Genomic DNA, 14,045 nt, shown 5'->3' with positions numbered 1-14,045 from the left:
CAGCTGTGCATGAAAATCAATGCCAGTACTTTTTAGACATTGTGTTTACTACATAAATCAAGTCAGCTGCTCTGAAATGAAAACCAAGTCACAAATTACAACAGCATCAAAAATAACAATGTTTTAACATCCAAAGAGGGCAGTTCAAGCGGCAAAGACAACTGAAAGAATAAAAAGTGCCAGAAACTAAAGGAAGTGCTCATTTGCTTTTAGGCATGAGTTAGACTTGCAGTAAGAGGCAGAAGGCAAAGGAGGGAAGACCTACTTGCCTGTGGCTTGGCTTAACAGCTTCAAAGCTATTTTAAAAGGTTCACTGTAATCAGCAAATTGAAAATCCAGAATGATGTTTACCTTTTTGTTTTATGACACTTACTAGTGAAGGTAAATTCTGATCTGGCCAAAAAGATTCTGGAATTGGCCAATGTCCAACAGGAACACCAGTTTTAGAGTTAGGTCGTACATAAATGAGTTTATGACAACTATGCCATGGTTGAGCAGCAAATGAATTGCTTGGTCTAGTTGAATCCATAAGTCCATCTAAAAGTTAAACAAAAGACAAACTAAGGCATGAATTTCTTTTTATAGCTGCTAATCTTCTTGTACAAATTTTCCATCTGAAAGCAAAGTCCAAAATAAAACAAAAACAATGATTCATGAAAAATGGAAGGAAAAAAGTGACTACTAGGATTTTTACATGTTCTCTCTGGCAACTCTTTTCATCAAAACCATCCCTTTTAATCCAACACCCCCACCATCTTATCCTACCCAACAGGATAGGTAGTGATGTGGAAAACTAGTGTAAAACTAGTTTTAAATTTTCTGAGACTTGGACACATAAATTAAACACACCAAAACACTACAGTTATTTTTTAAGAATTCAATTACCAAATCAGACAAATGAAATCAGTCATTTTCTGGTATAATTTTTACATTTTGGGAATCTGACAAAATAGACCATAAATTCCAAGTAGATAAGAAATAGTATTTACTGAAGAGTTAGACCTAATGACCACAAAGGCAAAATAAAAACTATCCAAATTCACTTAAAGGTAGAAGAAATGCTGGCAATACAATCTCTCTCTAGATATGTATAGCTTGGTGGGGGAGGGAAAACAAAGCAAATGCATCAAGTTTATTATGAATTAATTCACTATAGTTTCCCCATCCACCATTAAAATTCTATGGAAACTGGGCATTGTATCATGCTAAATAACATATCCTGAATGCATTTTAATGATTTCAACTAGCATATTTCATTTGCTCCCCCCCCCGCAAAAAAAAAAAAAAAAAAAAAAAAAAAAAACAGGGCAAGGCAGAGTTACATAACTTTTTTTTTTTTTTTTTTTTTTGAGACAGAGTCTCACTTTGTTGTCCAGGCTAGAGTGAGTGCCATGGCGTCAGCCTAGCTCACAGCAACCTCAAACTCCTGGGCTCAAACAATCATCCTGCCTCAGCCTCCCAAGTAGCTGGGACTATAGGCATGCACCACCATGCCCGGCTAATTTTTTTTTATATATATATATTAGTTGGCCAATTAATTTCTTTCTATTTATAGTAGAGACGGGGTCTCACGCAGGCTGGTTCGAACTCCTGACCTCGAGCAATCCGCCTACCTCGGCCTCCCAGAGTGCTAGGATTACAGGCGTTAGCCACTGCGCCCGGCCAGAGTTACATAACTTTTTATGCAATGATTTGTTAGTCTAAATAATATTTGTAAAAGATACATTTTAATGATTTTTGTCTCATTCTTCTTAAATTACAGGTCATTTGATTTACTTATTTAAGTATTACTTTAAACAAGTAATTACTTTAGACCAGATTTACTGGGTCCATTTAAGTTCTAGGGAAAACATGACATGGCTTTGGAGGGCCACCCTGAAGTTGAGTTCACAATTCTCAGAATGTATATGTTTCTGAGGAAAGGCTTTTTGGCTTTCATCAGAATCTGGAAGGTTAAGAACTCTGGACAAAGGGGAACTGGGGCTAGAAAGAACATCTGAGCTATTCACATAACAAATCCAAGTAGGATTTCAATATGAAACTTTCCAGTTTATGCTAAGGTAGTGAGCACAAAATTATGAACTGAGCAGTCAATCACTAGTGATATAACATGTCCTTCCTATAACATTAATTTAAAATAGGCTGTGGGGCCTCAGTCTTCTATAGCAGGCATTCTAACTTGGGAGTTCAAGAAACCCCTGAAATTATTTATAAAATTGTGTGTGTGGCCTATGTCTATTTTTCTAGGGCAAAAGGTCTACATTTTTCCAACAACTTCTCAAAGAGATCGGGAAACTAAAGAGAAAACAACAACAACAACAACAAAGGTCAGGAACCATGGGATCCACTGCTTCAGACAGAAATGTGTAGCTTTCTGCTCTGTGGGACTTGGCCCCTTTGTTCTTGGTCAAGGCAATGAAAATGTATGTATGGGATCAGACAAACACTGTGGTAATAACAGAGTCTATATATACACATGTATGTATATGTGTGAACTGCTAGAAATGAGAAGTTATAACCTAGAACAGAGCTCTAGGGAACTCTTGCAAAGGATTACCATGGTGCTGTTTCTTTGAAATTCACATGCATTCAAGTGGTTACAAACATCCATTCACAAAATATCTGGAGGTTCACTATGATTTCACTTCCTCTATGCAAAAGTAACTCAGCTTTTATCTCTTTTTAGATGCCCAACATTCTATAAAATCTCATTTGAAGAGAAAAGTTTCTGTAGTTAAAAAGTGACCAGAAAAATGCTAGTGTAGGATCTTAGAGAACACAAGCAGTTCCTGGATAAACACTCACAATCTCTTATTGAGGAGCATAACTAATACAGATTTCATAAAGATAGCTCAGCATATTTGGTACTTACAAGATCAAAACCAGATTACTACTTAAGTGGCACATTGTGGTGAATCTCCAGATATTTTGTGAATAGAGAGGTAAATGAATCAGTGTCATCCCAAGACTGGGACCAGGGAATATAAAACGGGCTGGTAAAAGGAGAAAGTTTCTAAAGAACATTGGATATGAGATTAAAGTTGTTAGAATTTGGCCACCTGACAGATATACACAGGCAATGAATGTATGGTAGTTGTTTGGATGGATGTTTGTAACTACTCAAATGCATATGGATAGTGAGGTCTCTATTATAATTTGTTTCATGTCTTCTCAATCTCAGATCATTCTCCTATATAACACTTTGGGGTTAAAAAAAGTTCTTTACTGTACCTTCTCCAATAGGAAGTGGATCTGGTCCTGTTTTTTCAAAATTAATAACTACACCACTCTGAACTTTTTGAACTAGAGATTCTAAACATTGATTCAACATTCTCTGTGTTCTCACACAGTAGGAGCGACCTGTACCAGAAAGAAAAACAAATAGCAAAAGTTTGAGCAAATAAAATACTATATTATAATACAAGCATTTAAAATCCTAAAATTAATTTGAAAAAACCATAACTACATTGGCAGTAAATGTTATACCAATGATGCGTTTAAGCAACAGAGTTAAAAGATTTTGAAAGAAAACAAGCAAAGACTGGATATGGTATTTAGTGAAAACTATATTCTGCTGCCCTGAATTCTTTCTTCAGAAATGTTAAATATTACCAATACCTCCTGTGACTTCACACATCTGCGTGATGGCAGATTCATCAGTTGGTACGCTCCCTAGTTGCTCTGGCTCAGTAGAAGCCACTCCAGGCAATCGCAACACCAGGGCAAATAACCGTTGATCCCAACGAAAAGGTTCTTTGGTTAGTTCACTTCCAGGCAGAGGAGAATTCAAAGGAAGATGAAGCTGATGAGGCAAAATTTGAAAAGGTTCATCATAACAACCCATACAAAAATTAATAAATAAAGAGTTAAAGGGTTCACTTTTCTTTCATGTAACTCAATAAAAGTAAGCAATTTTTCAAAAGGATTACCAAAATGGGAGATTTGACTAAACTTATGCTTAACTGGAAATGCCTCCCACAGAAATAGCTGCATGTTCTCTGCCATTTGAGCAAAATTAAAAAAAAAAGTCTCACCTCTTCTTGAACACCAGCAGTACTTGTTAACTTGTTTCCATCTGTGATGGTAATTAAAATAGATGGTTCTAAAAAAAATGGATTTCTCCCCTAAAATACATTTAAAAAGCATTAGAGCCATGTAAAGTAATAAAATTGTATTTAAACTTTTACATTTGCCTTGCCAATGATCTCTCAAGTATATGACAAAATTTGTCTGGATAAATATTATAGAAAGGAAAAGATTAGGGAACAAAAATGGGTAGGAATCAAAATAACAATCCCTGAAGAGATAACATTCAGTATAAACTGAGGAATTCTTATAATTCAGGAACTCCCCAATCTATTAACATTCACATACTTCTCTCCTTGCTTTCCAAGTAATCACAAAATAATGACATTAAAGAGATTATAATAGGGGTGTCATCTACGTCATGAATCCATTCACCTGAGTCAAAATCCTGGCACAGAGAGGACAATGAGCCTCTGCAACCTGGACAGCGACTCTAGTTAATGTGAACAGAGATTTTGGGGGAGGAAAGGGCAATGGTAGCAGCATCAAATGCTATTCTGCCTTTCCTCTTATCCTAGAACCTTTTCATCGAATTGGGAGGGGCAGGGGAGTTAGGATGCTGAAAGTTTCCCCAATTGTCGTCTTCTAATATTTCTCAGCAATTTGTCAGACATTTGATGATCTGATGGTAGGCAACTTTAACTATTTTATTATCAAGAAACATATAAGAACCAAAAAAGGAGGGATTTTTTTTAAAGTATGTATTTAAAAGGTATGTGAATCTCTATTGGGGGGTTATGAAAAATAGAAGAAAACTTGGTAACCATGCTCAATTTTAAATTCTTACCCCAAGTCACCAAAATAAATTAGCTATACTCACTTAATTTTTTTTTACCTGTCCATAATTGTCTATTCCAGATATTAATCTATTGAGATTTAACAAATCAAATGAGGATCTTAGAGCCTGACCAAGAGTAGTCAGTCCAGAAGCCTGAAGATTTTTTAGTTCACTCATGAATGTTGCGTGATTTTCCTTCCAACCAGCCTGAAAACCAAACATTTACAAAGAAATTCCCAATTATACAATGAACAATATATAAAGTGCAAATAACCACTAAACAGCAAGTATCAAACCTCTAACAAATTGATTGTTCCTTAACCTAATTCTATTCTATATCTTGACTGATCAAGTAGAACTAAAGTAAGCAAGCAGTTTCAGAAAGATCGACCATCTTTAATGACCAGAGCAAAGAACTCAAACAGTGCATTAGTTCCTTAAGGCTAGAGGGTTTTGGCTCAAGAGGTCCAGTTTCCTATTCAAGCTCAACCAAACCTACCAAAATAACTCGGTTACTTTAGCTTGTCACTGATGATGAGCATCGATAAGGGGGAAAGGAAGTTTAGTTATTTTCTAAATGCATTGTCCTTGGTGGAGATAATTAACTATGTTGAGTGTCTGATCTACATGAATTTTTTTCTAACCAAGATTCTTCCTCCCAAGCAAGGATTTTCATTTTTAAACAAGAGTAAAAGAGGACTTATAGAAATAGAACCACACTTATTTGGAGATAACCCTTTTGGCATCGTCAAGCATCCAGAAAGCCCAAAATCTAGCATAAGGGGAGGAGAAAAAAAAGAAACAAAATGTTTTGGCAAAGCAGCAGCATCCTCTAGGCACCCCCAGCAGCTGTGAACAGCAGCAAAGGACCAAAGACCCAAGGTCAATAGCCAACGTGCTGTGATTGATTGGTTTGTAGAATAGAAGGAAGGAAAAGATCATGCTGACTGGTCGGGGATGGCTATAAAAATAAAGCAGCACAAAATGCCAAGAAGAGAAGCCAAAAGAAGAAGATGGCAGCTAACAATAAGTCACAGAGGAATGGGCCAACAAGGGAGGGAACAGACAGCACAGCTTAGCAAAATGGTGGAACAATCAACCACCTGAGCCCCAGTAAGCCTGAGGGCAGCAGTGTCACATGCTGAATGCTTAAGTTATGCCAACCAGACCAGTGCAGCTGGAGGTGGAAAGCAAGAGCAAATAATACAGAGGTAAACTAAATTATTTGAATTTCATGTTTAGCTGAAGGTATATTGTTCATTATCCATATGACTACAGCAAATACTCTTTTCTAGTTTCATGGTCTTCTGAAGCAATTTAGATTGGCAGAATGCCTGAGAGGTACAGGCAGGGGGCAGGTTATTGCATATGGATGCTATCAAAAAATATCTGTGTGAGTTTGAGCAAAACTGTTGGCTTCTTAGGACCTAAGTTTATTTATTTGAAAAGGAGGAGGATTAGATAAGTAGGGACACTGTATAAGGTTGCCAGATGCAAATGATACCACCCTGGGGGAGAGTGTCATTCACACTGCAATCTATGAGTATGATGCCCCTTAGGGTTAAACAGTTCACAACCTGCACAACCATACAAGATGAAAGAGGTCCTGGTTAAGATTCATTCCAGGTCCAATAGTTGGGGATTCTGTGAAATTAAAGATGTGCTTAGGTTGCTGGTTTTAGTATTCCTAACATATCCTATAGGTTAAAGGATCTAAAGATAAAAACTTCCCGTGTGCTCCTTTGGCCAAACTGTATATATGACATTTAGTACCTGGGAAAGTAGGGGATGAGAATACTTCTTTATGGCCCAAGGAAAAATCTTACTGTACCAGACAAACTAAAATTTAGTGAAAAGGAAGAATTATGATTCAAAATGTCTTGTCAAATACCTAGAACTATCAGTAGGTGATTGTAAATCACACTGAATTTGGAAATTAGATTTCTTCTTTAGGGTAGAAGAGAAAGGTAGGAGGAGAACAGCATCAATTCTTTATTTATTCAACAAATTTTTACTGACCAATTATGCTATAGTGGGCCGAATGTTACATGCTGGGGACATGGAGAGGAATTAGCTCTTGAGGGGTTCCTGCTACAAAGGAGTAAGGAAGGCACTTATGGAGACTGAAAGAACAAGTGACCAGAGAATTGAGGGAAGGCTTCTCACAGAAGACAGGGCATCTGAGAAAGCCTGACAGGATCAAAACAAGATCCTAAGACTCACTGATGTGAGAGGTGATGGGAAGTTTCCAAGGGAAGAGAACAGAGTTCATGAGAGGATAGGGCTTACTGGAGAATCATCAGCAATCTGATTATCATTGCTCTGGGCACTCGGCAGGAGGCAAGGCCGATAAGATCATTTGGGCTCTAACTGTAAAGTGCTTTATACACCATACTCAGTAGTTTGGATTTTATCTGTTGGCCCTGGGAAGAACTCAAGGATTTTAATTCGGGAGCAGCATGATCAGATCTGTGTTTTAGCAAGACTATTCTGCTGGTAGTTAGAGAATAAATTGTGGGGTGGAGGGGAGGCTGTAGCTTGAGGAGGCAGGAAAACTGGTTTGGACACTGTTGCAAGATGTTATGAGAAAAGTGATGAAAGCCTGGCAGAGGGGATGGAAGGAGGCTGCAGATTAAAGAAGTATTCCAGAGGTGGAGTCCTAAAGACTTAGTAGTTAATTAGAGGGATGGGCGAGAGAGAAAGGGTTATGTATTAGGTTGAGGTTTCTGGCTTTGGCAAACTTGTAAATGATGGGGTCTTTTACCCCAAAGCCACTATATAAAGTTCACTTTTTTTGAGTGACTTCATTTAGCAATCTTATTTCCACACTGTAAACTTATGGTCATATTTATATTAAATATTGAACTCCCTAAGGACCACGTGGTAGTTCAAGGTATGACTAAAGCAAAATTAATGGACTATTTGATTTGGAAAAGGGCTGGGACAAGATTTGGGTACCACTTTACAACTCATCAGCATTTAAAATAATGTGCACTGATTATTAGTAGTCTTACTCATGAATCTGTCAGAATAATTATTCTTTAAATTTTCCTTTATAATATAGGTTGATTGAGAGCATTTTACATACAGTTTCTATATCTTAGTCTCTGACATTCTGTTTTTAGGTTAATTCCTATTCTTTCCAATGAACTGGATAATATGAGAAATTTTTAATGCCACTCCTACTCCAGTTCTACTAAGTGTGTAGGCCACATTTACTACTCAGAGCAATGAAATCCTTGGTAGCAATGCAGCTCCTGTATCAAGAGAAGAACTAAATGTCCATATATCCATTTCTCAAAATGCTAAAGGAAAAAAAGGCCCACAAATTTATTGTAATATTAGAGAACATTATTAATGTGACAAATTTCTTCCAAAAAGGTAATTATAAAGAGATGGCCAGAAAAAAGTATACATTTATACTCTCTATTCATTGTTTAAAGCTAATTATTTTTTCATAAATGAATTCAGGACCACTGATTCTCCTTCCTAATATGGTTTCTTCTTTCAAATTACTTTATTCCAAAGATATCCTACTCTCAGTAAAACCTTTACTTCTGGTAACTTGTATGCATTCTTACAGAACTTTACAGCTTACAAAGCACTTTCACATTTCACATTGGCGTACGACAATCCTATAAAATAGGTACAGTATTACCATCTCTATTTTGTTTTAACAAAGAAGGAAGAAGTGAGACTTAGGTATTTGTGGGGGTCACAGTGGTGGCAAGTCACAGTCTACAACTGCACTATCTGATACACTAGCCCTTAGCCGCATGTGGCTATTGAGCACTTGAGACGTGGCTAGCCTGCATTGAGATGTGATGTAAGTGTGGAATACATTTGGGATTTGAGGACACAGAACAAAAAAATATAAAATATCTCATTATTAATTTTATATTGATCACATATTAAAATGATATTTTTCATATTTTCAGTACTAATAAAATATATTAGCAAAATTAGTTTTACCCATTTCTTTTTACTTTTTAATGTGGCCACTAGAAAACTTTAAATTATGTGTGTGGCTGACATTATATTTCTATTGGACATTGATGTTCTAGAGAGACCTGATCAGGCAAGAGGGCTTGATCCTGGAAGAATAAAAAGCAGGAAAAAGAGAGAGAGAGAGAGAGAGAGAAAGAAAGAATTTTTATATATATAAAAAAAAGAGGGCTTGGTCCTGATGCAGCAGATAATTGAGGCATTACAGATACCAAAGTGAGGGGAAAAAAGATAAAAGTTCAGGAAGACCAGTCTGGTGGTGACATATAGGACAGAATGGAGGAAGGTGTAGTTGCAGTCAGAAAAAAAAAAAAAAAAAGCTAGGAGGCTTGAACAATAATCCAGGCCTGTGGAAATCAGGCTTTGAATTAGGGCATGGAGAAGAAAGAGTTAAATGAGAAAGATTTGAAACAAACAAGATAGGACTTGATGACAGACAGAGCATGGGCCTAAAGGAGAGAGTAGAAGATGATTAGGAAGCTTCTATCCTGGGAGGCCCAAAGAATGGAGGCTTAGGACAAAGAAGTAACCTGGGATCTATAAAATCCTGAACCAAGAGCTTATCATCTTCACAGGTCAAATTTTCAAAGTCTCATAGAGGTGAAATCATGTTGATGATGATGAATAATGATAGCTAATATTTACCAGTGCCTATATGCTAGGAACTCACCTATGCTAAGTACAGCATCTTATCTACATCCTTCTCATCTGAGCCTTATAACCACCCTCAAAGCAAGTGCTGTTATTATATCCATTTTATACACGAGGACACTGAGGCTTGGGGGAGCCCATGCAACTTGCCCCAAGTCAAATAACTAATAAATGGCATAGCCAGGATTTGAACCCAGGCAGCCTACCTTCAGAGCCCAGCAACTTAAACCACTATACTAGAGACTCTTCCGTATATTTCGTATACAAGTATACCTCATTTTATTGTGCTTTGCTTTATTGTGCCTCACAAATTATGTTTTTTACAAATTATTATGATATTATGATATTATGTTTCTCACAAATTAAAGATTTGTGGCAACCCTGCATTACTGGTATCATTTTTCCAACAGCACAAACTCACTTCATGTTTCTGTGTCATGTTTTGGTAATTCTCACAATATCAAACTTTTTCATTATTATTTCTGTTATTGTGACCTGTAATCAGTGATCTTTAATGTTACCATTGTAATTGTTTGGGGTGCCACAAACCAGGCCCACATAAGACTTAATAAATGTTGTGTTTGTTCTGACTGCTCCATCGACCAGAGTCCCCATCTCTCTCTCCTCTGTCTCCTCTGGCTTCCCTATTCCCTGAGGCACAGAAATATTGAAACCAGGCCAGTTAATAACCCTACAATGCTTTCTAAGTGTTAAAGTAAAAGGAAGAGTCACAGGTCTCTCACTTTAAATCAAAAGCTAGTGAAATGATTAAGGTTAGTGAAGAAGACATGTCAAAAGCTGAGATAGGCTGAAAGCTGTGCCTCCAACGAGTTAGCCAAGCTGTGAATGCAAAGAAATGTTCTTGAAGGAAAGTAAAAGTGCTACTCAAGTGAACACATGAATGATATGAAACCAAAACAGCCTTATTACTGTATGGAGAAAGTTTGAGTGGTCTAGATAGAAGATCAAACCAGCCACAGCATTCCCTTAAGCCAAAGCTTAATTCAGAGAAAGGTCCTAACTCTCTTCAATTCTGTGAAGGCTAAAAGAGGTGAGGAAGCTGCAGAAGAAAAGTTTGAAGGTAGCAGAGGTTGGTTCATGGTCACCTCCATAACATAAAAGTGCAAGATGAAGCAGCAAGTGGTGATGTAGAAGCTGCAAGTTATCCAGAAGATCAAGCTAAAATCATTACTACACTAAACAAGAGATTTTCAGTATAGACGAAATAGTCTATCAGAAGAAGATGCTCTCTAGGACTTTCATAGCTAGAGAGGAGAAGTCAATGCCTGGCTTCAAAGCTTCAAAGCACAGGCTGACTCTCTTGTTAGGGCCTAACTCAACTGGTTGAAGCCAATGTTCATTTACCATTCCTAAAATCCTAGGGCCCTTAAGAATTATTATAGAATTATTATAGAATTATTATAGAATTATAAGAATTATTATAGAATAAGAAATATTCTATATTTATTCTGTCCGTGCTCCGTAAATGGAAAACCTGGATGGCAGCACATCTGTTTGCCACATGGTTTACTGAATATTTTAAGCTCACTGTTGAGACCTAGTGCTCAGAAAAAAAGGAGTCTTTTCAAACATCACTGCACATTGACAATGTACCTGGTCACCCAAAAGCTCTGGTGGAGGTGTAAAAGGAAATTAATGTCACTTTCATGCTTGCTAACACAACATGCATTTTGCAGTCCATGGATCAAGGAGTAATTTTGACTTTCAAGCTTTATTATTTAAGAAATATATTTCATAAGCCTCTATCTGCCATAGATAGTGACTCCTCTGATAGATCTGGGCAACGTAAATTGAAAACCTTTTGGAAATGACTCATCATTCTAGATGCCATTAAGAACATTTGTGATTCATAGGACGAGGTCAAAATATCAACATTAACAGGAGTTTGGAAGTAGATTCCAATCCTCACAGATTACTTTCAGGGGTTTAAGACTTCAGGGGAGGAAGCTACTGCAGCTGCAGTGGAAATAGTAAAACAACTAGAAGTGGAACCTGAAGATGTGACTGAATTGCGGCAATCTCATGATAAAACTTTAATAAATAAGTAGTTGCTTCTTAAGGATGAACAAAGAAAGTGGTATCTTGAAATGGAATCTACTTCTGGTAAAGATGTTGTGAACATTGTTGAAATGGCAACAAAGGATTAAGGATATTACATAAACTTAATATTATTGTGTAAAGCAGTGGCAGGGTTTGAGAGGATAGACTCCAATTTTGAAAGAAGTTCTAACGTGAGTAAAATGCTATCAAACGACATCACATGCTACAGAGAAATCTTTCATGAAAGGAAGTCAATCAATGCGGCAAACTTTTTGTCATCTTATTTTAAGGAATTGCTACAGCCACCCCAACTTTCAGCAACCACCCTGATTAGTTAGCAGCCATCAACATTGAGGCAAAACCCTTCACCAGAAAAAAGATGAGGATTCCCTGAAGGTACAGATTGATCATTAGTATTTTTTTAGCAATAAAGTATTTTTAATTAAGGTATGTACATTGAGTTTTTTTAGACATGTTATTGCACACTTAATAGACTATAATATAGTATAAACATAATGTTTATATGCACTGAGAAACCAAAAAATTCTTGTAACTCACTTTTAACATGGTAGTCTGGAACTAAACCCACACTATATTTGAGGTATGCTTCATAGACATGTCATGTTAGATTAGCATACAAGTTAATAAGTTTAATGAAATTTTCAAATATCATTTGATTTAAGCCTACTTTCCCTAATGTCTAAATACAGAACAATTGGGTCTGGGGAACAGTAAATTACCAATTGGAAGACCCTGGTCTATTCCTGGCTGTCACTAACTAGCTTGGCATGTGGTCCAGGGTAAGTCACTTAACCACACTGTGGCTCTGTTTCCTCATCCAAGGAACAAAAGAGCTGAAAAACCAGCTCTAAGATCCCTTCTACTTTTCATATCCTATAATTCTATGCCTTGTAACAATCCTTTATATAAATCTGATTTACAGAAAGAAAATATCTCCTATCTTAGTAAATATGTTAATTCCATCTTGGCTTAAATTTGCATAGTTAACTAAAAATGTTTTTTCATACTAACAGAAAAACATGGCCCTTTCACTCTATCAATGACCTCGGTTCTGGTCCCAGCTCTATCTGACCAGCAACTAGCCATTTATTCCTCACTCATATCATTACGGAAAGCAGAGAATTTGCACTCCTCTCCTCAGAAGGGCAAAGCCTAAATGAAATGTCTTCTACCACTCTCTGCACCCTCATTTCCATCTTCTAATCTGACTGGTGGGTTTGGAAACAGGAAACCGGCATGTTCTCACTAGATCTGTAGCTGAAGCTTTTTTAAAATTTGCTGGTATGTTCTCTGGCATGTGATGCTTGAGGAGCAGGCTCGACACCTACAACAGACCCACAGGGGAGGTCTGTCAGTACGTGAACTATTTGGAATGTTTTTGTGAGCACACATCTAGGCTATATCCTCCTGTCTAGCTTTTACCAGGAATAAGGCTGTTGTTTAGGATGCTGGCTGGCTCCCGTGTCTTTTTTCTCCATTGGTTTCAAGTGGATGAGGGAAAGGAGAGGGTGTTATTTATTAGCTCCCCCAAACCTCAGCATCCTCGTACTTGTCCTCCCTGAATTTCATCCTATTGTGGCCAAACCATTCCTCTGATTCTTGTTTTTATTTATTTTTATTTTTTTAAATAGAGGAACCCTTTCCCCTGTTGAAATCTTGCCAGCGAGTATAAACAAGTAAAAGAGATAAAAGCAGATCAGCTGTCCAGAAGGGGATGTTGGAGTTGTGTTAGAGCCCTTTCTGAAAACTCCTGTTCTGTCTCTAAAGGTCACTTGTAATCCTTTTCCAAAATATTAGTGACCTTGCTAGACTTTGTATAATGTGCAAGTTTAATAAACATGCTATTAATTTCCCCAGCCAAGGTAACTGATAAAGATATTTAGGACATCTGTACCTGACTTTCCACAGAAGAAGTGCCCCTTACAAACTGTATATAAATTGGATATTTATACATCAAAAATCAATAATTAAGATCCACTAGGTGGTAGATTTTTAAAGAGCATGACTATGAATCGTTTCAAAGAGCAAAAAGAATTCTTGTATATAACAGATTGTCACCAGCCAGGCAGGCTCTTTCACACAACAGTGAGAGAACTTTTCTAGGGGGAGGCCCCACTTGCTGTGTCCCCAGACTTAGTGCTGAGCCACTGCACTGACCCATTTTGGACACACACCCCCTACAGTCTATCTGGACATTCCCCTGAACAGCAGTGCAGTCCAGTTCAAGTTTTCTTAGCTCGTTAGGAAGCCCTTCACAATGAATGAATAAAAAGCCTCGTTGACATCCAGAGAGACAATATGTTGCTTTCCTCTTCCTCGACAAGACTTTTTATCTTTTATTAAAGGAAATGAAATCAGCCTGGTAATATTTGCCCTTCATAAGCCCATGTTAGATGGCTATCCTGGACCTTGGGCTCTTCTAGGTGGTTATAAACTAGATGAT

At 37.2% G+C, this 14,045-nt stretch overlaps 1 protein-coding gene across 2 annotated transcripts in view; it reads right to left on the bottom strand.

The window, feature by feature from the left end:
• INTS6L (integrator complex subunit 6 like) overlaps nt 1-14,045 on the bottom strand; it is a 60,259-nt gene that overhangs the window by 30,669 nt on the left and 15,545 nt on the right. For both annotated transcript variants that reach the window (XM_012747519.2, XM_012747523.2), the window contains exons 3-7: nt 4,922-5,071; nt 4,035-4,124; nt 3,619-3,802; nt 3,232-3,360; nt 374-537 (exon numbers count right to left, since the gene is read on the bottom strand). In XM_012747519.2, coding sequence (XP_012602973.2) covers nt 374-537; nt 3,232-3,360; nt 3,619-3,802; nt 4,035-4,124; nt 4,922-5,071 — 717 coding nt within the window. The remainder of the gene's footprint in view (nt 1-373; nt 538-3,231; nt 3,361-3,618; nt 3,803-4,034; nt 4,125-4,921; nt 5,072-14,045) is intronic.

The sequence above is a fragment of the Microcebus murinus genome, chromosome X, assembly GCF_040939455.1.
Source record: "Microcebus murinus isolate Inina chromosome X, M.murinus_Inina_mat1.0, whole genome shotgun sequence".
NCBI lineage: Eukaryota > Metazoa > Chordata > Mammalia > Primates > Cheirogaleidae > Microcebus > Microcebus murinus.
The sequence above is the reverse complement of the archived record's forward strand: the minus strand, read 5'-3'. Positions and strand labels throughout refer to the sequence as shown.